Below are 22513 nucleotides of genomic sequence, written 5' to 3'. Positions count from 1 at the left end.
AACTAATAATTTCTCTCCAAGATTAAACTTTGAAATATTACATTTTTCTCTTAGGGTTTCCTTCTTTTTCTCTTCCTTTTTTCAACATCATCGTTGGCTTGAAACTCTCTCCCTCCCCTTTTCATCCCTTTTCTCTGGCTTCTCTCTCCCCTTTCTGACACCAAAAAAGGGAAGAGACAAAGCCTTGCTTTGTCTTGGATGAGACGATTTGGATGAAGACGAGGCTTTGTCTTGTCCATCATCCAGAGATGGAGCAAGAGGTGATGGACGAGAAGAAGTCTCATCTTTGTCCAAAGATGAAACAACACTTCGTCTCTTCCCTTTTTTAGTGTTAGAAAGGGGAAGAAAAGGGAGAGAGAAGATAGAAAAAATGGAGGAAAGGGGGAGGTAGAGAGTTTTCAACTGACGACAGTGTCAAAGAAAGATAGAGAAAAAGAAGAAAACCTTAAGGGGGAAATGTAACATTTTAAAATTTAATCTTAAGAGAAATTATTAGTTTTTTAAATTTATAAGAGAAATAGATAATGTTTTATTATTTTTAATATATTACTAGTTAAATGACGTTTTTACCCCTAGAGTTAACAATTTCTGTTAATTTAAGTAGTTCATAAATAAGAGTTTGGGTTTTTGATTGTTAACGGATGAGAGATTGAGTTTGCATCAAACCTTGGGCTGGAAATAATCATTTGGCCTTTTAAATATAAAAAGTTAGTTTGTTCATATGTGATGATGGTAAAAACCATTTTCTTTTGTCATGCAACAATATGACAACCTTTGTTGGGCTAAATCTTGTTGATTTAGTTATGAGTTGTTGGGTTTTCATCGATGTGTGCTGGGAGCAACTCAAATGTTCGATGATTGCAACATCCTCTTACCTCTACCATTCACTAATTGTCACTTTTATAATTATACCACCAATCACAAGTCTCCACCATCATCTCATCAATCTTATTGTTGTTGTCTTTATGAAGTTTTTACTCGACAATTGGGTATAATTATCACATTATCAACTAGACTCATTATGTTGCATTCAACAAGGGGTGGTTGTATAATTCTAATATAATTTTAACTATAAAAAAATTAAGTCGAGCAAACAACATTCATCATAAATGAGACTACACCCAACCATGCGTAGTTTTTTAGTCCAAGGATCTTGTACATTCAAGGAAATTATGTTGGGAAAATGTCAATATTTTATTTTATTATATATTATAAGTAAAATTATATGTATTAATAGTAAATACTAATTTATTTGTTAATGATATCGTATCATTATATTTATATGATTGAATATTATTTTATTTTTAATTCAAAATTATATGATCATATAATAACAAATTATTGCTAATATATAAATTTATATATATATATAGATGATTTTATTAATATATATTTTTTATGTCTATCAACTTAATTAGTTGTGAATAAAAGGATCTTTTATATTTTTTGAAAATAAATAACATGCATTAATTTTTTTTAATTTTATGTCCGATCACCATAATTTTAGAATGACCAAAGGATATACCAAAATGACCAAACAATAAGGAAAATTAACCAAATTTGCTTGGAATTTTTGTTGTCAAATACTAACCATCGAAAAGAAAATTTAAATGGTAAACAATTATGCCTATGTTGTTCGGTCCTATCAAATTGAAAAAAGTTGCTCTTGATTGCCAACTTAGTAATATGGAATAAAGACATGAGAAGCGCGTGCGGCAGGCTTTGATAAGCGCGTGAAGGTTGTGGATACATTCTTCCAGCACGGCACTCACCGAAATTGATAGAAAAATGAATACCCAAATTAACTGGCTTCCACTTTTTATCTTTTCCATGTGTCGGTAACTCACGAGCTGTCAGCAGAGCAGAGCGTGTGGACCTTTTTCCATGAAGAGTCCCGAACTTGGTTGGGCTTTGACATTTTCCACAGTCAACGCCAATACCATAAACCATTTCCGGTTTTCAATGGTAAAAGTTAAAAGAGAAAGGACAAAATAACATAGAGATGCCAACCCTTATTTCTTTCTCACTGTCTCCCTTTTCTACCCAACACAAAATTCCTCCATTTATTTTTTCATTTTTAAATAGAAAAAAATTAATTAAAATAAGTAAAAAAATTAACACGTAAATCTTGTTAGATAAATATTTAAGATACTTATATTTATAAGTAAAATATATGTAGATTCCTTATTTTACTATTTTATCTAAAATTTAACAAAACTAAAATATTTCTCTTTCTAAATAATATCACAATCGAAATGTATAACAAAATAACGATGACTTCATTTTTTATATTTCGAACGTTGGATATTAATTACAATAGGCCAGATTTTTTATTGTGTTATCATTGATGGAGAAGAAAATTGAATTTTGATCGCGTTCACACTTGCACTCACTTGTACGTAAATTTTTTTTGAATAATAAACAATCAAACCAAAAATTGATCTGTTTTAAAATAAGTTTATGAATGTTTTGATTAATAAATTACTAAACTTATAATTAATATAATGATGTTGAAATATTCTATTGAAGAAAATGTTGTTAAAGTAAAAATATGACTAAAAAAAGATAATTACTATAAAATAAGAGTATTATTAAAATAAATATTGAGTTTGTTTGAAAAAATAAATTTATTAAAATTTTATCTAAAAAAATTTAAACACAATTTCTTTTACATATTTTAATTAATATTCTTTAAATAAAAGAATAAAATAAATATTATACCCTTAAAATTTGATATATAAAATTTATTTTAAATAGATAATTAAATTAAATATTTATATATTATTATATAATAAAATATTATTTTATTTTAATTTAAAATTATTAAATCACTAAATAATAATAATTTTAAAATACTTAATTGGTATGCATGTTATCTAGGCTCCCAACCGAAGATGGAACACTTACTTTAATTGTTTATTTATGTTTCCCCATGTCTCTCTCTCTCTCTCTCTCTCTCTCTCTCTCTCTCTCCATCTTTATATATATAATTGTCCTGCCTCTGCCTCTCTCCTCTCAAAAGTCAGCGCCTTCTTTTGTCTTTCTCTATCTCTGCTTTGTCTAACAGTAGTAGGAGAGAAGCGCGGTACAGATTCACAGACCTTGGTCTCTAAAAGATTTTAGAAGCCATGGAGGTAGATTGGGATCTGCATGCGGTGGTCAGAGGCTGCAACACCACTGCTGCTAACACCACCGTCACTAATTCAGCTACTGCATCTTTCAAGGATGGTTTTGATGCTCAATCTTTGTTTTCTTCTTTTGCTACTTGTGAACAAGCTGCTCCTCTTTTTTCTTTAATCAATCCTTTTGAAGCGAGAAATGCTATCGAAGAGCTGCATGACCTTTACAAGCCATTTTTTCCTAAATCTAATCCTATTTCACCAAAAAGTAGTGTGGTTAGTGGCAAACCCATATCTTCTTTTCCATCAATGGCTGCATCCAGGGACCAAGCATTCGTCAAACAACTACAACAACAGCCTAAGCGATCTCTGGCTCCCTCTGTAACCACTTCTTCTACAACAAATACTCCTCGATCCAAAAGAAGGTACCTATTTTTACTGAGAAAGAAGAACATGAGAATCGTCTCATTTTCTTGCTGAGATATACATATATTAACTTTTGGCTTTTCTTTATTATTTTTCTGCAGAAAGAATCAGCAGAAAAGGGTTTGCCAAGTTCCGGAAGAGGGTCTTTCTTCAGACGTTTGGGCATGGAGAAAATATGGTCAGAAACCCATCAAGGGCTCTCCTTATCCAAGGTTTGTCTTTAATTGAGTGCATTAAGTCAACAAATATGTGCATCTAAAATGAAATCTCCATTTTTGATGAGCCTAAAATTGTGTTGGGGTAATTATAGTTTGTTTATTGAACAGGGGTTATTACAGATGTAGCAGTTCAAAGGGGTGTTTGGCCCGTAAACAAGTGGAGCGACACAGATCGGATCCGGGTATGTTCATAGTAACATACACAGCAGAGCACAACCACCCAGCACCAACTCACCGAAACTCACTCGCCGGCAGCACGCGCCAGAAACCCGTGACGCCTCAAGGCCAAACCACCACCTCCACCACCACTAGTGACTCTAACAAACCCCCTTCTTCTTCTTCTTCAGAGAAACCCACTTTCTCTTCCTCTTCTCCAACAACCTCCTTAGAAGTGGAAAAAGAGCTTGTACCTCAGAGTGCAAATACCGAAAGGAGAGAACTAGAACTAGATATGCTAGAAGATGAAGAAGAAGAAAAAAATCTTGGGTTCTCAGACGTTGGAATTAGTGATGATTTCTTTGTGGGTTTAGAAGGATTCGCCTCTGGAGAAAATATTTCCGAAAATTTTCCGGTGAATTTCGGACTTCCTTGGGTTGCAAACAGCGCTGCTAACGACGCCGGTGGTATCTGATTGGGTGGACAATTCAGCGTTATTAATGTTAATGGTTTTGTTAAATATAAATTATACAGTTATTCAGGATCTTCTTGTAAAAAAGTAGAACCTATTGAGTCCATTAGCGAGTCTTGTAGAGGAAAAGAGAATCAGTTCGTATACCAGCAAAGCAAAGTAACAGTGTAGCTTAGCAATGAAATCTTTTTTTTTTTTTCATTTATTATTATTAAAAAAAAAAAAGAAATTTCACGTTAATTGGATTGATGGGCTAGTTATCAAGAACATGCTCATCTGTTTTTAACTTTTTGTGGGCTTCTGAGAAACCAGAGAATGGCTTTCATATTCTGCATTAACTTTACTATTGAATGAATATGGCGTCTTTGTTATTCAAGTTAAAAGCATCTACACTGTACTTCACTGGGTAAGATTAAACAGACAGCTATCGCCTGTGGGTTCACTAAATTCCTGGTAATAATAATTATTATTTGTGAGGTGAACTTGTCTGGACACAGGGAATAGGTTGCCCCAAGAGGAACTTTGAGGGGTAAAAGATTAGGAGTGCAAAGTCCTGGAGTACGAGTTTGAAATTTTTTGGTTTTCTTAATTTATTTTATATAATAATTATAAAATCAAATATTAAATTTAGGTTTTATCTATTTTGAAAGAAACGGTTCTGACTTGTTAAAAAAAATCTTTTGGTTTACAGCTATTCAAATAATCCTTAGTATAATATTTAAATAAATCAGAAAATGTACTATCAGATTTCTATCGTTTCTCATGTATTACAACAGTAAAAATTGAATTGCATACATCTCAGGCCACGTTCGCCGAATTAATCTCATTCAGAGCAAGTAGGCTGCAGGTGCATTTCCAGGAATTACAATCTCCCAGCGACATCCAGTCTCCATGCAGGAGCAGCAGAAACTGATAGAACACTCAAATTCTCAAGCAAATTATAGGAAGGAAACACTGGATTTGTGAGAGAAAATACTTTTATTGAGAAGAATGGAATAACAGCCAACCATTAGAATACCCAGGTGCTCTGCCTGTTTATCAATGTCCGTAGTCTGCTCCCAAGGATCTTGATCACAAGCTGAATGTTATTCTCTTATGTCTAACATGTTTAAATTGATACCCTCCCTTATTAATTATTATTCAATCCAAAATTACTAATTTGAAAACTACTCCCGCCTTCTTTTCTCTTCTCTTCTCTTGCCTTTATGCGTCGCAACTGCTATTTCTTATCTTTTGTCCTCTTACAGACCATCATTGTTTTATCCTTCCGATGTTTTTTGTGATTATTGCTACAATCGGGGCCTTACAATTCCTTCCCCTTAGACAACAACTTTGTCCACATAGTTGAATGATGAGAACACTGCTTGAAAAGTCCCCTAATCTTCCAAGGTTGCCTCGTTTACACCTCTAATCTTCCTTTGAACCATTTTCCCTCTCAATTCTTGCCCTTGCGTGACAAAAACGTTAGTCCTAACAGTGAGAAAAAGAATATTTTTATTAAAAAGAATAAAATTACAGCCAATGATCACAATAACCAAGCGCTCTGCCTGTTTATCAATGCTGCAGAGCTACTCTGCTTACAAGGATCTTAATCACAAAGTGAATGTTATTCTCTTCTTGTCTTACCTTCTCTTCTTGCCTTGTCTGTTTTTCTCCTGCCTCATCTGCTTCTTATCTTTTGTTCTCCTCTGGTGCCCTAAATGCCTTCCTCCTGCCATATCTCCTACTGTCTGCCTCATCTGCTTCTTCTTATCTTTTGTCCTACTCTTGACGACCTTCATTGCTTCAAACTTCTGCAGTCTTCTGTGATATGTTGGCCTAACAGAACCTTGTATCCTGGCACAAAATTTTTTAATTTTTCATTTTCATTGAATTTAGAGAGCCATTTAGTAAGAATCTCCGTGGATATATAATCAGGATTACAACCATGTTCAATCATTTTATCCATCAATTTTAATGCTTTGTCCAACATATTCTTCTTCCGAAGGCCTTTAAACATGGCATTAAACGTTGCAGTATTTGGCTTCACCCCCTTAACTTCCATATCATCCATTAGACAAAGAGCAAGTTCTACTTGATTATTCTTACACAGTGAGTCAATCAGAACATTGTATATCACAGTGTTCGGTGCAACCTTCAATTCAGTCATGTCTCTAAATATCTTCATTGCTTCATCCTCCCTTCCCTGTAAGCAATATGAAAGTATTAGAGCTCTGTATGTATCAACGGTAGGCACAAGATCATCCTTAAGCATCTTTTCCATCACTCTACAAGCAGTTAAAAAGTTTCCAGCTTTACAAAAACAGGAAATCAAAGTGTTATACGCGATGCAATCTGGCCTAATCTCAGCAGCTTCCATTTCTTTGAACATCTCGTAAGCTTCATCTAACATTTTCTTCTTGCAAAACGCACCAATCAGAACATTGTAGCACACACTGTCAGGGCAAACACCAGCTTCTTTTAACTTAGATAATACAATACTGGCATCATCCACGCTTCCAGCTTGGCACAAACCAGAGATCAGGTCATAGTAAACAGTTGCTTCAACAAAGCATCCAGCTTGACACATCTCATGGAACCATTCCATTGCCTCTTGAATATTGTTAACATTACAAAAAGCATTGATCAAGGTCTTGTAAGTAACAGCGTTTCCATGCAAGCCTTTCCTCATCATCTCCTTGAAAAACTGAACTGCACTACTGATTCTTCCATGTCTACACATGCCATCAATCAAACTATTAAGAGTGATCACGTTTGGCATAACTCCTTCCTCCTTCATCTGATCAAAAATCTCTTGCCCACTCTCAATATTGCCTGCTTTACAAAACCCATGAATCAAGCAATTGTAGGTGACAACATTGGGCTTACAGCCCTCTGATGATCGCATCCTTTCCATCAGACGCAATCCTTCTTCTACCTTCCCTGCTTTACAAAAACCATCAATCAAAGTATTATAAATGATCAGATCAGGTTCAACGTCTTTGCTTCCACTCATTTTCTCAAACACCTCCAAGGCTTCATCAATTCTCCATGATTTACAAAACCAGTTAATTAGAATTCCAAAGGTCACAACATCAGGCTGCATATCAGTTTCCTTCATCTCCAACAATAACTGATTCATTTTCTCAAAATCTCTAACCTTTCCTAAACCAGTCAAAAGCGCATTGCAAGGAGCCACTTCTATAGGAGCACCCAGTTTCATCAAATCATGAAAAACATTCCAAGCTAAACATGTTTTAACATTTCTACAAAGTCTGGAAATCATCTGTGTCAACCAAAACATGTTGGGAAAAACTCCATGTTCACCAAATTTATTCACCAAACTAACTATTTCCTCATCACTCACATTCCTCCTGATGCGGTCCTTTCTTGTTAAAGCGTAGAAAACAATATTCCCAGTAACATCATCAGGAGGAAACTCAGAATCCCGCTGAAGCATTTGTTCGAGCACATTGAGGGCGTCATCAAACCGCCCGTCTCTTAATACTACATCAATCAACACATTACGTATATGCGTGTTTCTAACATTGGGCTCAAGTTCTTTGTACACCAGAAGCGACTGATCAACCATATTAGCCCTTCCAAAACGGCGAATCAGAAGTGTGGCAGCATTGATTGAAAGAGGGACGTTTTGGTCTTTGCATTCTTTATAAAGTTCACAGAGCTTGTTATGTGAATCTGGTTCACGACTGGCGAGCTCAAAAATGGCCTGAAAGGTGTAAGACAGTAATTGGGTGTTGTGTTGTGAAATTGAGTTGGATTTGATATAATTGAAGAAAGTAAGAGCTTGTGAAGAAGAAGGAAAGCCACGACTGATTTGGAAGAAAAGACTAGGAGTGGGAGAAGAAGAAAAGAGGAGGCTATTGAGTTGAGAACAGGATTTCCATTCATTATGTGGGGTTTGGAGAAAGAGGCTTATGGCTTCGGCTATTAATGATGATTTGGAGTCCTGTAGAGGTGGTGGTGCTTCTGATGGTACGTGGGGAGTGGGTTCCGCGGACAGGTGACGGAGAAGGAAGAAACACTGGGGTATAAGGAGTTTCCTTTGTTTCGTTAAGCTCATGATGAATCAGGAGAATCGCTACTCCTGAACTTTCCGTCCAACCCTCATAGAAGGGCTTATAGACGGGTTAACGTTTGGGAAGAACAACAATTTTATTTGTCGTCTCATCTTTGTTCTCTTTTTTTTTTTTTTTTTTTTTTGGGGAGTGTATGAACATAAAATTTACACATAAGTATAACCCACAACTCCTCAAAATTTTCAAGAGGATTTCAACTGCTCTTTTTTATGAATAATAATAACTATATTTAAATAGGCCGGTCCAAATTTATGAATTAAAAAATATTTTTATTTTTTATAAATTTTATAAAATATAAAAATATCTTTTAGATTTTAAATTAATAATTATAACATCATAACTATATAAAATAAAAAACTTAATTTTTTATCATTTAGATATCTAATTTTTTTTGATAATTTTTTTATAATAATTAAATCTTAATTATATATTATATTATATTAAATTTAATATATAATTAGATACTTTATGTTTGAATTATTAATAAAAAGATTTATAAAAAGTATTAAAATTATGATTGATATTATAATATTTTTAAAAATATATTATTAACGATATGTCATATTAAACTCATATATATATATTTTATGTTTTTTTATATTCAAATTATATGATTTTTTTTATTAAATGTATTATATAAATATAATTTTTATATATATTTTTTAATTCTTATATTTACTAACTAAGCTGATGAATAAGTTTTGTGCTTATTTATTTTCTTCTAGCAGAGATTTTTCATTTATTTGGACCTTGACCCATCAGCAATTATTATTTTCTGAATAATTATTATTTTAGGTATTACAAATAAGGTAATAATATATATATATATATATATATATTTTTTAAATACAAAAATAATAAATTATTATAAAATTAAATATTATTATATGCTTAATTTAAAACAATTTAATCTATATATATAAAAACAAAATTTTATTGTTACAAGAATTGTGTGTGTCAAAGAATCTTATGTTGTTCTGTCAGTATGTTGGATTTCGTGATACTCGAACGGGGGGCACTTTAGTCTTATATTAATCCGATAACGTCACCAAAATTCAATCGCCACGTGTCAGATAAGCCGCTCCAGAAAATCAATTCCTCGGGCACCTAAATATGCTGTCAAGATACGCGCCACCCTTCTTGATAAAACCTCCACTACTTCGCTTATGCTCCTCATTATTATCTCCTTTCACAGTTTCACTAATTCCTAGGACTAGAGTTCACTTTTACCATTGCCAGAACTCAGGGCGCGGGTTCATCTCCATGGCTGGATTTAATGCGTCTGCCGGAGAAGCATCGCCGGAACACGTCACTGGTGAGTGGTTTTCAGTGCCGGAACTTCGTCTTCGCGACCATCGCTTCACTGTTCCTCTCGATTACTCTATTGATCGCAATGCCTCTCCAGAGATCACCGTTTTCGCTCGCGAAGTTGTTGCCGGTACCAACTTTAAAGATTCTTTATTAAATGTTTGTCTGAATCGTAATTTGTTGATCATCAGTTGATTCTTGTACTTCTTTGATTTCATTTTGGCGTATTTGTAAAAGTCTGCTCTTGTTGAATCATTTCTTGCGTATGGACGGCAAAAGAAAGAAAAATTCAATTTGGAAAATTGAAGAAATAAAGGTCGAAATCCAATATTTTTGCTTATTTGTCGTTTCATCGTTTTAATTATTTTTTAGAGGAAAATACAAATTGTATAATTGGGTTACAGGAATGCGTTAAATACTAGTTATCGTGGAAAGGGTTACTCGTGACGTAGACACAAACACAATTTAGAAGCTACCTACTAATGCATTGTATATTGCGTTTGTTTCTAATTATGTTGGTGTTGTCTTGTTCCTTACTGGTCTTGATGTTGCAGTTGGTAAAGAAGAGCAACCACTACCATACCTGTTATTTCTACAAGGTGGACCGGGTTTTGAGTGCCCACGACCAACTCAATCCAGTGGATGGATACAGAAAGCATGCGAGGAATTTCGTGTTGTATTGATGGATCAGGCATTTTTCTGGGACCCTCTTAGTTCCATGTACTAATTATTGCCTTTGTTAAATATTCAATGTCATTGTTACCTTGTTCCCTGTTTATTTTATTTTCTGCAGCGAGGAACTGGCCTATCAACTCCTTTGTCCACATCATCCATGCTGCAACTAAAGTCTGCTGAGAATTTGGTTGACTACTTAAAACATTTTCGAGCTGACAATATAGTAAATGATGCTGAGTTTATTCGAGTTCGACTTGATCCTGAAGCCAGACCATGGACCATCTTGGGGCAGGTATTTTGGATTGGATCACTGGATTGTTTTGTTTTCAGTCTAGTGATCGTTTTTGTCATAACTAAGCATTCTTATGTTCCATGTCTTCTCATTTTAATATGGCTTATGTTTGTCAATTTCTTGATCCACACCTTTGCTTCGTATTCTTTGTATTCAGTTTAGTATTCGGTTGTTTGTTATAATGTGCAATGAAGTAGAACCAGCATGACAATGAGATTGATGCTGCTTTTCTTTATGTAGAGCTATGGAGGGTTTTGTGCGGTTACCTATTTGAGCCAAGCACCTCAGGGACTTAGACAAGCTTTTCTAACTGGAGGAACTCCTCCACTTGGAAATGGATGCACTGCAGATCTTGTCTATAAATTATGCTTTGATCAGGTTATTCTGCAGAATGAAAAGTATTACAAGAGATTCCCTCAGGATGTTGAAATTGTACGTGATATTGTGAATCATTTGGCTGAATCTGAAGGAGGCGGGGTGAGGATCTATCACATAGGATATTGGTAGCTTGTCTGATGCTGAAATTTTAGATAAATGTTTGCAATTTTCACCTGCCTCAATTGTTTTTTTAGGTGCTTCTACCGTCAGGGGGTATTTTAACCCCAAGAGTATTGCAAACACTTGGACTGGATGCTTTAGGATCCAGTTCTGGTTTTGAGCGCTTACACTATACGTAAGTCATCATGAATATGCACCTGTTTCTTCAGTAACTTTCCAGTTTTCGGTTAATGCTTTACTTCCCTCCTTTTCTGATCAAATTATCTATATCCCATAGGTTGGAGAGGGTCTGGGATCCTGTAATAGTTCCAGGAGCTCCAAAACAAATTAGTTACTATTTCTTGAATGCTGTAAGCAAATTTCTGCTATTTTATCAAATGTTGAATTTTCAGATTGCATGTTCAGAATTATCATAAAGTCAGTGATGCATGCAGGTTGAAAAATGGTTAGATTTTGATACAAATCCACTTTTTGTTCTGATGCATGAGAGTATATACTGTCAAGTAAGTTCCCGAATCCTCTTTTATGACATACAGTTTGATTTAGACAAACGTCATTCCCTCACACCCGCACCTGCATGTGAACACATGCACATACATACATATATACATTTACATCATACTGCTGCTTAAGTAGGCCTGAGTTGGTCTAGATTTTCTTATCTGGTCAAAATATATCACGCAAGGCTTTGCTCTGTTGATTTGCATTTTCTTGCACATGAACAAGTGGATACATTTATTTTGAGCATAATGAATTTTCTAATTTTTATAATTTTAAAGGGTGCTTCATCACGGTGGGCAGCTGAAAGAATAATGGCTGATTATGAGGGCAAATTTCATCCAATTAAGGCTGCAAAAGGAGGCCGTCCTGTTTTTTTTACAGGAGAGGTAGACATAACATTATCTTATGAAACTTATGTGAAAGCACAAAAGTTGGATAACATATTCATTCTGTATTCTTCCTGTCTTAATCTTAATTTGTAGCTGATTGATAATTTGCATATTTTCCTTTTCTTGCTTAGCTGTTTCTGTTTCATTTTTATCTATTGTCTTGTTTCAACAGTCAGGAGGAGAGAATTTTACCAACTCCTTAATTGGGTTAGCTTTTTTGTTGGTTACTATAGTTCCAGACTTCCAGTGGATCCTTTATGGTTTCACTTGTTGATTTTATTTGTTGCTCTTCTACTATAATGTATTTGGCTTTTGCTTTATAGATGATCTTCCCTTGGATGTTCGATGAAATTCATGCCTTGAGACCTTTTAAAGAAGCTGCTCATTTGTTAGCTGAGAAAAAGGATTGGCCTCCCCTTTATGATGTTGCAACACTAAATAATAACAAGGTATATTGCAGCATTATTTGTTAATATTCTGAATCATGAGTTACAAAGAACATAATGTAACAGAGATCTGATTCCTTTTCTTCAGATTAGCTTGGCATTTTTATGATTTTTTACGGAGAGATTTCATTTCTACCATTGCCAGGTACCTGTTGCAGCTGCTGTTTATTATGACGATGTGTATGTCAACTTTAAAATAGCTATGGAGACAGCATCTCAGATAGCGGGAATTAGGCTATGGATAACTAACGAATACATGCATTCTGGTCTACGTGATGATGGAGGACATGTATTTGATCACTTGATGGGAATGTTAAATGGAAAAAGGCCTTTGTTCTGATATCTGTTACTGTACTGCGTTTAATTTTATTATTTAAAAGCTGCAATTTACCCATCTCATAATTTTTTTTTTTTTAAATTTCCATCATCTTAGAGCTCAAGACGAGACTTCTATTGTACAAAACAACTTTTTATCAATCAAAATCAAATCTTTTTTAATCTGTTCTTTTCATTGTTAATTCTTTCTTGTATTTATTCTGGATTTTGATAGTTCCGGTTGTGAGATCTATCAAGGTATCATGTACCAAAAAATGTAGCCCTACTTTTCAAGAACTTGATCTCTGGAAAGCCGTAGCTCCACTCATTTAAATTCAACAATTACAGTAAGGGTTTTAAATGCAAAATCAAAAAATTATGATTTGTGAAAACTACAAAGGAAGCTGAGTCGAAGAATGTCTATCTGTATGACCATGAGCTTGGCCTTTCTTTTTGGGTTTTTGACAATTAAGGCTATTGTGAGAGTAAACCGACCCGTCCGGTTGCTTTAGAATATGTTAAAAAACAGACCTAAAGGGGAAACCCTCAACTCAACAACCGTCTCTACCAGTCTCCGGTATTCTCATCCCCGTTAAACTTTTCACTCTGTTCTTCTTCAGTACCATTCTGCTAATTCATTTCTAGGGTTTAAGTGGGGCTTTTGGAAGCTAATGAAATTTCATTCAAACTATAAATAAAAAGTAAAATTTCTCACTCTCCTTCAAACGTTTTTCTGTTTATTCTCTTTAAAATTTTATGAGTTTCTATCTGTAGATCCATAATGCGGCGATCGTTAACATCGCTGGTTCTTCCTCTGGTGGCAAAGAGAGGGTTTAGCACGAACTCTGAGAATATTGTTGCATCTGTGCTGTTCGAGAGATTGCCTGTTGTTATTCCAAAAATAGACCCTGTGGTTTATGCATTCCAAGAGTTCTCGTGAGTTGCTGCTTTCATTGCCTTTTCTTTTCGAAAACTATTTGTGGGTGCTTATAAAACGCACGCCTATAACTTGATGTTGTGTTTCAGTTGTGGTGATCTCTAAATAATGTTTGGTTCAATTTCAATCTGTAATAGAAGCTAAGTAGATTAGATAACTTTTCATTTGGAACCTGGAAAAATAAATTTATTTTATAGTTCCATAGTTATTTGGGAATTGAAATTGCAAAAACACATGGCACAAATTTTTTATCTCTGGGTGGTAGATAATTAGAATCCTTGAGGGGTTTTCTTTTACTATTTAATTTTTATTTAAAGATATTTCTTTCTTTCACCTAATTTGGATTTGGGGTTTATGGGTATTAGATTTCGGTGGAGACAGCAATATCGGCGCAGATATCCAGATGAATTCTTAGATAAGTCTAATTCTAGGTAAGTATGTTTCTCTGCTGTACTTAATTTTATGGGGCTTATTTTCATAAGCTATTACTTTCATGTTGGCATATGTCTTGCCTTAAACTAAACTTTATTGTGAATGCTTAATAGTAATCCAAGTTGACATAAAGCATCTCTTAACAGTTCTACTAGACCATGTCTAACTTTATTGTAATCCAACTTTATTGTGAATGCTCAACCTTATGAGTTTTGATTGTTGTTAACAATTCTTGTCTGTTACTTTATAACAGGGGAAAAGGGGACTACCAAATTGACTATGTTCCAGCTCCTCGGATTACTGAAGCTGACAAAACAAATGATAGAAAGTAAATTGAAGATTTTTATGGCTATTTAATATATGTCTTCTAAAACCTAAGTCCTTTCATTTATATAAATTATTTTATATGCTTGACTTAATGTTTAAGTAAGAAAGCAATGTCATCAGTGGCTTTCAACTGGAGTTTGTTTCTTCAGGGTGCTTTATTAACCCATTGCTTGATATGACTCCATGATAATTCGTCTCTTATTGTGGTGGCCATGTTAATATTCATGTTTTGTGAGATTGAGAAGATTCTTGTGATTCTTCTAGTCTGTACTGAACTTCTGATGCCATTTATATGGTAATGCATCTAGTCACTACATAATTACATTAACCTGGGATTCTTACTTCACAGTTGACCTTCTTTTATGATTTGTTCTTGAAATTTATAATTTTTTTCTGAAGATCATTACAGAGAGCACTTGATCGAAGACTCTATCTTCAGTCAAGTGGGATTCTTCTAGTCTGTACTGAACTTCTGATGCTATTTATATTGTAATGCATCTAGTCACTACATAATTACATTAACGTGGGATTCTTACTTCACAGTTGACCCTCTTTTATGATTTTTTCTTGAAATTTAGAATTTTTTTCTGAAGATCATTACAGAGAGCACTTGACCGAAGACTCTATCTTCTTCTGTATGGCAATGCTTATGGAGCTCCTGATGGTAAGCCTGTTTGGCATTTTCCTGAAAAAATATATGAGTCTGAGGAGACATTGCGCAAGGTAATTTATCCCCTACCCCTCCTCTTTGCCTTCTTCTCCCTCTCATAAAAATTGTTTTCATATGTTTGCAGTGTGCTGAGTCTGCTTTAAAATCTGTCCTCGGAGACCTTTCCCACACTTATTTTGTTGGAAACGCTCCTATGGGTCACATGGTTGTACAGCCTACCGACAAAGTGCAAGATATTCCATCTTGTAAGGTATATTTTCTGGAAAATATATGTTCTTCAAAGAAGGGCATTATCAATATGTATGCATGGTATTCCTTTTGCTTTTGGTGATAAATATATATCAAATATAGTATCACACTGTCAATATATATTGTTTTTTTAATAAATATGAACATCATCCCGATTTCTCTTTATTCTGAATGTGACTTTTAGTTGTTTGTATTTAATTGTCACTTGATTTCCTTCTTTTGCCAGCGATTCTTCTTTAAGTCTCAAGTGATTGCAACCAACAAGTTTAAAATTGGAAAATGTGCGGATTTTGTTTGGGTAACCAAAGAGGAGCTTATGGAGTATTTTCCTGAGCAAGCCGAATATCTTAACAAGATGATTATCAGCTGATATTGATATCTTATTTCACTTCCAAGCCACACATAAATGTTTTCTGGAACTGGATACCATTATCTGTTTTGCATTAAATTCTTGCAGTTTGAAGGAATGAATTTTGACATTCTAGATGAAAAGTTCAAGCCGACAGGGACATTGTGAGCTGCTGATCACCATTATGCAGTCTAGATGAATTTTGTTGGGACCAGGATATTTGGAATCTGTTGTTCTCATTTATTTTTCTCCTCACCTCTGCCTACCTATTGCTTCAAACTTCCAAATTTTGGTCATGACTAAATTCTGTATTTGGATGGCTATATATCATAGTTTAGTTCTGCAGATGTATATTTAATTTCTACATTGCCTACAAAATTCCTACAATACGAAGTAATTTGGTTTGCTGTTGCAACTACAGATTGTGTCTGTGTGCCTCTTGTTTTCTCAATTTGAGTGATAATTTAGTCATTTTTACCGTACTGCCTTGAAATGTTACTTGGCCAATATTAGTAGAAAACAGTTCTAGGAAGTCCTTGTATTGTAGGTGACCTACTCAGGGGTTTCCCAGGCTTCTAATCAACGCATGTCTTCTGGCTGTGGTGGGGTTGAATGTGAATACGAACATCCCCCGGGCAGGCCTCAAAACCAAACACAGGATTTATGGTTATACTTTTTATGTCTTCCAAAACTTAAACCCTTTCATTAATATAAATTATTTTATACAAGCTGATGTTATATTGGTTATTATATAATTTATTTTATCTTATATCTACTTTTCTTTATATAAATAGTATGAAGGAAGACCAGGAACCGGGCAAAATTTAGTCAGTAGCGTATGGTTTGGTGAACAGTATTATATGGATAAAAAACGGTGGCTTTTTAAGCAAGTGTGTAGTGTTACATTAATATTGCGATAGAATGCTGAGGCGATGAAAGGGTAAGGGCAATCGCATCAGCATGCACACATTGGTGATAACGATGCATGTTGGGCACGTCTCCTTTTGCTCAAGGGCAGTTGAACAGAAGTAGGTGAGATTTAGTTGGGTTTACATTGAGTTTAAGAGATGAAAATATGAAGGTCTCCCCGTTTTCAAACTCCATCAACCTGTCTCTATCTCTCTTTTGTGGGTCTGCCCAACCTCTTCTACCTTCCAACACACCTTCTTCACTCTTTTAAAACTGCCATTATCCTACATTCTCAGTTCCTCTTTCAATAGCCCCCAATGGAAGGCCATGAATTCTCAATCCCATCAACGCCACCTCTATTGCCACCGCTTAACCCGAGTTCTCCCTATCTATTCACACCTTCACTCCCCTCTTCATCACTGCAAACCCCTCTTGAACCTCAAATATTTTCGGACATTGACTGGGCTACCCTCTTTTCCAGTCAATCAGGGGTGGCAGAGACTGGTCCGATGATGGAAAATAGCTGTGCTATGGCTGAGAGTAAAGGTGAGGAAGAAAAGTGGTGCAAGGAGAGTAAGAGGAAAATCAGCAGAATGAAAAAAACCAGCCGGCCTAGGTTTGCGTTTCAGACTAGGAGTGTTGATGACATCCTTGATGATGGTTACAGGTGGAGAAAATATGGACAGAAAGCTGTAAAGAATAGCACATATCCCAGGTGTGCCAACATCGATGCATCTTTTGTGACACTTTTTCAATCAGATTTTCTGAAACTCATTACTTATTGTTTTGTTTTTGTTTATGAACATGGACAAAAGGAGCTACTACCGCTGCACACATCATACATGCAACGTCAAGAAACAGGTGCAAAGGCTATCAAAAGACACGAGCATCGTGGTTACAACTTACGAAGGAATTCATAACCATCCCTGTGAGAAATTAATGGAAACCCTAACTCCTCTTCTCAAGCAAATGCAATTCCTTGCTAGGTTCTAATTTATCATTATCTCACTCATTTTACTTGTATGTGCGTTAATATTTCAAGAACAAATCAAGCAAAAACCATTTGTTCTTGACAGGTTAATTATATATGCTTAATTACTTTCTTTCTTACCATGTAATGTAATTTAGTGTGAACTTTTATGTACATGGACCAATATATCAGACTATATAATATAATAAATAAACTTGTGTAAATTCTCTTAATTTCTTAACACACATGATCTATTTAAGTTTATCTTTTTATGTTACTTGATTTGTGATTCACTATCAAATTAATTGTTTCAAAGTCAAATGTCTATAAGAAAGATATCATAAGTAGAAAACTATTATAAAATGGTTGAACAATGTTATATGTACATATGTTTGAATATACAATTGGGTACGTAGATTATGTGTCATTATGTGATTGGATATTTCTTAATCTTTAATTTAAAATCACTCAATCACATGATGATATATTATCTATGTACTCAATTGTACACTCAAAAATATATACACAGTTTTGTTAAAAATGGTTTTGATATTAATTAATAGGAGTAAAATTATGTGTATTAATAATGATGTGTCACTATATGATTGTGTGTTATTTTATATTTAATTTTGATTATTTAATCAAATAGTGACATATTATCGTTAGTATATAAATTAATATTTATTATTAGTGCACATAGTAATAAAGATTGAGAAGAGCAAGAAGGAAGAGAAGGACAATCCTTGTCCATGGCATGGGTAGCCCCTATACGACTAGATTCAACTGTTGCAAGAAGATATTCATCATGATGATATATTATTTATGCACTCAATTATGTACTTAAAAATGCGTATACAATTTTATTAAAAATGGTTTTGATACTAATTAAAAAGAGTAAAATTATGTATATTAATAATAAGTATTAATGTGTGTATTAACGATAATATGTCACTATATGATTATATGTTATTTTATATCTAATTTAGATTATTTAATCATATAGTGATATATCATCGTTAGTACAAAAATTAATATTCATTATTGATATACATAGTACAAAAGATTAGGAAGAGCAAGATAGAAGAGTAGGACAATCCTTGTCCATGTCATAGATAGGCCTATAAGACTAGATTCAACTATTGCAAGAAGATGGTCATCATCCTACAATCTCTTTTTTTGAGGCCACATTGGCCTCTTCTCTTTATCAACCTCCAACAGACGTTTTTCATCTACTTATTATCAACTCAGTGTCAATAGACATGTAATACTAAGCGTGTATTATAAATGAACATTGAAATACTGAGACGAAGAATTAGAATGTGAGCCCTTAAGCCTTCACCAGTCACCCTTCTTCAACTGAATAACTTGCCTCATAGGTGACCTCGTATTTATAATAGTCGTAATAGTATTAAATGCTACATATTACAAAGAACATCAAATTAAAAATAATAATAATTTGATTAAAAAGGGATCATCGTTGAGTTTTTATAAGCAAATCTAGGTCAAGTGTGAATCTTTATCATTTGTTGCAACCTTACAACACCTATCATCAATCTAGCAATGCACATAAAGCTTGATCGTCCAAGCTTTTTGATACCATAAATGATCATGATGAACATATAACATGAGCATATAACATATTAAATATATTAATATATTAAATCTTTATATGATGATATATATAAATAATAACTGTTACCTCGAAATCAAGAAGAAAATACAAATAATTTATCTATTGCGTACAAAGTATTACTCTTATGTAACCAGCTAAATTGAGACTTTTCCATCCTTGCCCTTTTCTGGTTCATAACAATTGTCAATTAACAATGGGTTAAGTTTCTTAATTTTTGTTGAAGTATATGAAACTTTAATCAATATCGTGAATTTATCCAGTGGCAACGGAGAACAAATGGTAAGATATGAAATCTCAAGTTAAGGTAGCTTTGCCTTTGCAAATGCATTATGGTAGGTAAATAAATTATTCAGTACTGGAAATTCTAATAAGAGGAGGAAATATTTTATTTTATTTCCTTTCTTTTTTAAGAGAATACAGACCTCCTAATCATACCCATATTATCGAACATTTACACGTGTCACAAATCTCAAAGAGACATCCTGCACAAGTATTGTGATAAATAATCAAATCTTAATCTCGGCCGTCGTGGTGATTTTCTCTCTCTACAAAATGTCGAAGTTTGTGGAGGCGGCAAAGAACTATGTTTCACAGAAGGTGACGAACATGAAGAAGCCAGAGGCTAACCTTACAGGCGTTGGTTTGAACAGCGTGAGTCGTGAAGGTGTGGAATATAATGCAAAGGTCTCTGTCGACAATCCCTACAGCCATTCACTTCCCGTTTGTGAGGTCTCCTACATCCTCAAAAGCGCCGGCAGGTTTCATTAGTTCTCAGTATTTTCCATTTATTTCTTCATTTATCCTATGTATATATAACGAATCTTCCAAGTGAAAGTGTCTATACCATCAAATATACATCTTAGTTAGTATATATTGCGTGTCTGATTCAGGGTGATTGTCTCTGGGAAAATGCCAGACCCTGGCTCACTGAAAGCAAATGAGAAGACAATACTGAACGTAGGGTTGAAAGTGCCACATAGTGTACTAGTGAGTTTGGCAAAGGACATTGCAAAGGATTGGGACATTGACTATGAGTTGCAATTGGGTCTTACCTTTGACCTTCCTGTCATTGGAGACTTCACCATTCCTCTCTCGAAAAAGGGCCAGATCAAGCTTCCTAGCCTCAAAGATTGCTTTTGACTGAACTTATATCTCTTTACCAGTGCCAGTTTAATAATTATGCTGTTATTTTATCCAATTCTGTCATTGGGTGCACGGGTTTGAATCTCTCGTTTTATTTTGAACTTAAAGCATGATGAAAGGTGGATGTAGCTCATTTGGTAGAGCGTTTGCTTAGCATGCAAGTGCTTAGACACATCTCCAACTGTGTAACATTCTTAAATAAAATATTTCAAGTTTTATTTTATTTAAGGTCTAGAGGAGGGGAGAAAGATTATTACTTTAGAATCTTGGTCTTGTTTTAATTAAATTTCAGCTTAGTCTCAAATTTTGTCCGAGGAAAAATACTAATTAAACATAGGAATCCAATTGGTCCCATCTTCTAATGTGTAGTATATAATATAATGGGAAAAAATAATGAGAACTATAAAAGAACAACAAAAAAAAAAAAACTAATAGGGACTTTTAGAGAGCTTCGGGGAACCCATGTCTGTCCTACTTTTAGTATGCATGCTCCAACCAGCCCCCAACCCTTTTTCTTTCCAAGAGCTCAAAAACAAAGACAACAAATAAACCCATTACATTAAATATGATTAATTTTGTGATGAAGTTCATAAAGTTAGTGTCTCTCTTTTGTTTTTTGTTTTCATATATTCAAATAGGAAGCGTCACCAGCAGAAGTTTCTGTTCAGAGAAGAAGTTGTTACATCTGCTACCTGCTGCTTATAGTCTTCAGTCAAATATACAACAACTCAGTCGTCACCTTCCTTGATAATATTCAACCAAGTTATGCCACCAGTCTCCTCATCTAAATCTATGATCTTACAAAACAAGAATAAAAAGGCATTTCCTCAACTCCTCCATAGCCTCTCTGATCATAAAATATCCGCAATCGAAAAGCCAATTTACGCAAACAAAGACTGGAAGTTGGCGCAAAATATATCATTGAAGGCGCTTGCTAGGCCACGAAGACTCTGAGTGTTTTGGGATAATGCCCACTGTTCTACAACTGCCTCCGCTTTTAGGAATTGATTTTGTCTTTGTTCGCTTCCCGAAGAACCTCTTTACGTGCGAGACGGCCTTATTTTTATGTCTTTGCAATAATTTTAAAATCAGACTGAATCAATTAGTTTAATTGATTAAATTAAGAATCGATTTTAAATTTAATTTATTTAATATAATTTTTTTTTTTATTAATTTGGTTAAATCTAATCAAAATCTAATTTGATTGAGTTTGACCAAATTTTTAATTATTTTTAAATAATTTGATTATTTTTTATTAAATTGGATGAATTTCTAAAGATTTATAAAAAAAAGTTTAAAAATAAAATAAAAAAATTTCATATCTTTTATAGAATATAATTTATAAAATTATATTTTTTTTATATCATAAAATTGAAACCTTTTTTATTTTATTTGTTTCATTGAAATCAAATAAATAATTATTATTTTTTAAAATAAATATATTTTAACTTTTATAGATGTAGGTATCTTAATTAATTTTATTTTTTATAAATTTTTAAATAAAATTTATTTATTATAATTTGATATTAAATTAAATTAATCAATTTTTTAATTAAATCAATTAAATCGATAAAATTATAAATCAGTGAAATAATTAATCGGATCACCCATCCGGCGTAAAAAACATTGCTGCATAGTATGTGGACAGAGTTAATGAAGTGTTGTTGACAGCCGCTACTTGCTTTTGGTATGGTCAACAATGCATTTACTCATGAACCACATGAAAACTGACGCCAATTTTACCAAAGTGTATTATCTATATCCCATCCCATGCGCCAAAATTCAAATCAAACGTTATTGGCTTCGATGATCCTGAGGCTTGTAACTTGCATTGCAGGTCATTAATTGTTTCACAACTGCAGTGTTGACATATATTGAGAACTTTTGCGGTCATAACTGAGATTATATTTTATTAGCGAAGAAAAATTTTCAAGTTTATGAATTGAGCTAAATCTTATTAAATTAATAATACCAAATAACGATAAGATTCTGTAGAATTT

The 22513-nt window shown here is 33.9% G+C and overlaps 6 protein-coding genes across 10 annotated transcripts; 5 read left to right on the top strand and 1 right to left on the bottom strand.

Annotated features, from left to right (window-relative positions):
• The first annotated feature begins 2972 nt into the window (after positions 1-2972).
• On the top strand, positions 2973-4677 carry LOC123217366 (WRKY transcription factor 22-like). The gene is made up of 3 exons (XM_044638365.1): positions 2973-3544; positions 3647-3757; positions 3872-4677. Exons 1-3 carry the CDS (start codon positions 3129-3131, stop codon positions 4392-4394), a joined length of 1050 nt encoding a protein of 349 aa, XP_044494300.1. The 5' UTR covers positions 2973-3128; the 3' UTR covers positions 4395-4677.
• Positions 4678-5591: 914 nt separating this feature from the next.
• LOC123215254 (pentatricopeptide repeat-containing protein At3g61520, mitochondrial-like) lies at positions 5592-8581 on the bottom strand. Of its 2 annotated transcripts, none has more exons than XM_044635271.1 (2): positions 6018-8581; positions 5592-5861 (listed from the first exon to the last, which is right to left on the bottom strand). In XM_044635271.1, the coding sequence occupies exon 1, from the start codon at positions 8452-8454 to the stop codon at positions 6169-6171; it is 2286 nt and encodes a 761-aa protein (XP_044491206.1). In that variant the 5' UTR covers positions 8455-8581; the 3' UTR covers positions 5592-5861; positions 6018-6168. The 2 variants fall into 2 exon arrangements, with proteins under 2 accessions (XP_044491206.1, XP_044491207.1); XM_044635272.1 differs by having other exon boundaries at positions 5592-5838.
• Positions 8582-9456: 875 nt separating this feature from the next.
• On the top strand, positions 9457-13077 carry LOC123216979 (proline iminopeptidase). 2 transcript variants are annotated; one of them, XM_044637697.1, is made up of 10 exons: positions 9457-9908; positions 10333-10469; positions 10572-10745; positions 10986-11222; positions 11318-11418; positions 11521-11593; positions 11678-11746; positions 12023-12130; positions 12306-12340; positions 12457-12530. In XM_044637697.1, the coding sequence occupies exons 1-10, from the start codon at positions 9584-9586 to the stop codon at positions 12458-12460; spliced, it is 1263 nt and encodes a 420-aa protein (XP_044493632.1). In that variant the 5' UTR covers positions 9457-9583; the 3' UTR covers positions 12461-12530. The 2 variants fall into 2 exon arrangements, with proteins under 2 accessions (XP_044493632.1, XP_044493631.1); XM_044637696.1 differs by lacking the exon at positions 12306-12340 and adding an exon at positions 12725-13077 and having other exon boundaries at positions 9458-9908; positions 12457-12582.
• Positions 13078-13203: 126 nt separating this feature from the next.
• Positions 13204-16278, top strand: LOC123216980 (39S ribosomal protein L46, mitochondrial-like). 3 transcript variants are annotated; one of them, XM_044637698.1, is made up of 8 exons: positions 13204-13486; positions 13669-13830; positions 14197-14262; positions 14517-14591; positions 14990-15079; positions 15184-15313; positions 15385-15510; positions 15736-16278. In XM_044637698.1, the coding sequence occupies exons 1-8, from the start codon at positions 13410-13412 to the stop codon at positions 15877-15879; spliced, it is 870 nt and encodes a 289-aa protein (XP_044493633.1). In that variant the 5' UTR covers positions 13204-13409; the 3' UTR covers positions 15880-16278. The 3 variants fall into 3 exon arrangements, with proteins under 3 accessions (XP_044493633.1, XP_044493635.1, XP_044493634.1); XM_044637699.1 differs by having other exon boundaries at positions 13455-13595; XM_044637700.1 differs by lacking the exon at positions 14990-15079.
• A 385-nt stretch (positions 16279-16663) lies between these two features.
• LOC123216982 (probable WRKY transcription factor 43) lies at positions 16664-17967 on the top strand. The gene is made up of 2 exons (XM_044637701.1): positions 16664-17482; positions 17583-17967. Exons 1-2 carry the CDS (start codon positions 17085-17087, stop codon positions 17758-17760), a joined length of 576 nt encoding a protein of 191 aa, XP_044493636.1. The 5' UTR covers positions 16664-17084; the 3' UTR covers positions 17761-17967.
• A 1955-nt stretch (positions 17968-19922) lies between these two features.
• Positions 19923-20510, top strand: LOC123215585 (desiccation protectant protein Lea14 homolog). The gene is made up of 2 exons (XM_044635745.1): positions 19923-20128; positions 20261-20510. Exons 1-2 carry the CDS (start codon positions 19923-19925, stop codon positions 20508-20510), a joined length of 456 nt encoding a protein of 151 aa, XP_044491680.1.
• The last annotated feature ends 2003 nt before the right edge of the window (positions 20511-22513 follow it).

The sequence above is a fragment of the Mangifera indica genome, chromosome 5 (genome assembly GCF_011075055.1).
Source record: "Mangifera indica cultivar Alphonso chromosome 5, CATAS_Mindica_2.1, whole genome shotgun sequence".
Lineage (NCBI taxonomy): Eukaryota > Viridiplantae > Streptophyta > Magnoliopsida > Sapindales > Anacardiaceae > Mangifera > Mangifera indica.
This window is presented reverse-complemented; position numbering and strand designations above follow the sequence as displayed.

Bases quoted from the DNA above. Each gene is read 5' to 3' on its own strand.
- LOC123217366 (XM_044638365.1), top strand. From the start codon at position 3,129: ATGGAGGTAGATTGGGATCTGCATGCGGTGGTCAGAGGCTGCAACACC. The intron at 3,545-3,646 runs GTACCTATTTTT...ATTTTTCTGCAG, and splicing joins ACTCCTCGATCCAAAAGAAG to AAAGAATCAGCAGAAAAGGG. The intron at 3,758-3,871 runs GTTTGTCTTTAA...TTTATTGAACAG, and splicing joins AAGGGCTCTCCTTATCCAAG to GGGTTATTACAGATGTAGCA.
- LOC123216982 (XM_044637701.1), top strand. From the start codon at position 17,085: ATGGAAGGCCATGAATTCTCAATCCCATCAACGCCACCTCTATTGCCA. The intron at 17,483-17,582 runs GTGTGCCAACAT...CATGGACAAAAG, and splicing joins AAGAATAGCACATATCCCAG to GAGCTACTACCGCTGCACAC.
- LOC123215254 (XM_044635271.1), bottom strand. From the start codon at position 8,454: ATGAGCTTAACGAAACAAAGGAAACTCCTTATACCCCAGTGTTTCTTC.
- LOC123215585 (XM_044635745.1), top strand. From the start codon at position 19,923: ATGTCGAAGTTTGTGGAGGCGGCAAAGAACTATGTTTCACAGAAGGTG. The intron at 20,129-20,260 runs GTTTCATTAGTT...TGTCTGATTCAG, and splicing joins ATCCTCAAAAGCGCCGGCAG to GGTGATTGTCTCTGGGAAAA.
- LOC123216980 (XM_044637698.1), top strand. From the start codon at position 13,410: ATGTTAAAAAACAGACCTAAAGGGGAAACCCTCAACTCAACAACCGTC. The intron at 13,831-14,196 runs GTGAGTTGCTGC...TATGGGTATTAG, and splicing joins TATGCATTCCAAGAGTTCTC to ATTTCGGTGGAGACAGCAAT. The intron at 15,314-15,384 runs GTAATTTATCCC...ATATGTTTGCAG, and splicing joins CTGAGGAGACATTGCGCAAG to TGTGCTGAGTCTGCTTTAAA.
- LOC123216979 (XM_044637696.1), top strand. From the start codon at position 9,584: ATGCTGTCAAGATACGCGCCACCCTTCTTGATAAAACCTCCACTACTT. The intron at 11,594-11,677 runs GTAAGCAAATTT...TGATGCATGCAG, and splicing joins GTTACTATTTCTTGAATGCT to GTTGAAAAATGGTTAGATTT. The intron at 12,131-12,456 runs GTAGACATAACA...TTTGCTTTATAG, and splicing joins CTGTTTTTTTTACAGGAGAG to ATGATCTTCCCTTGGATGTT.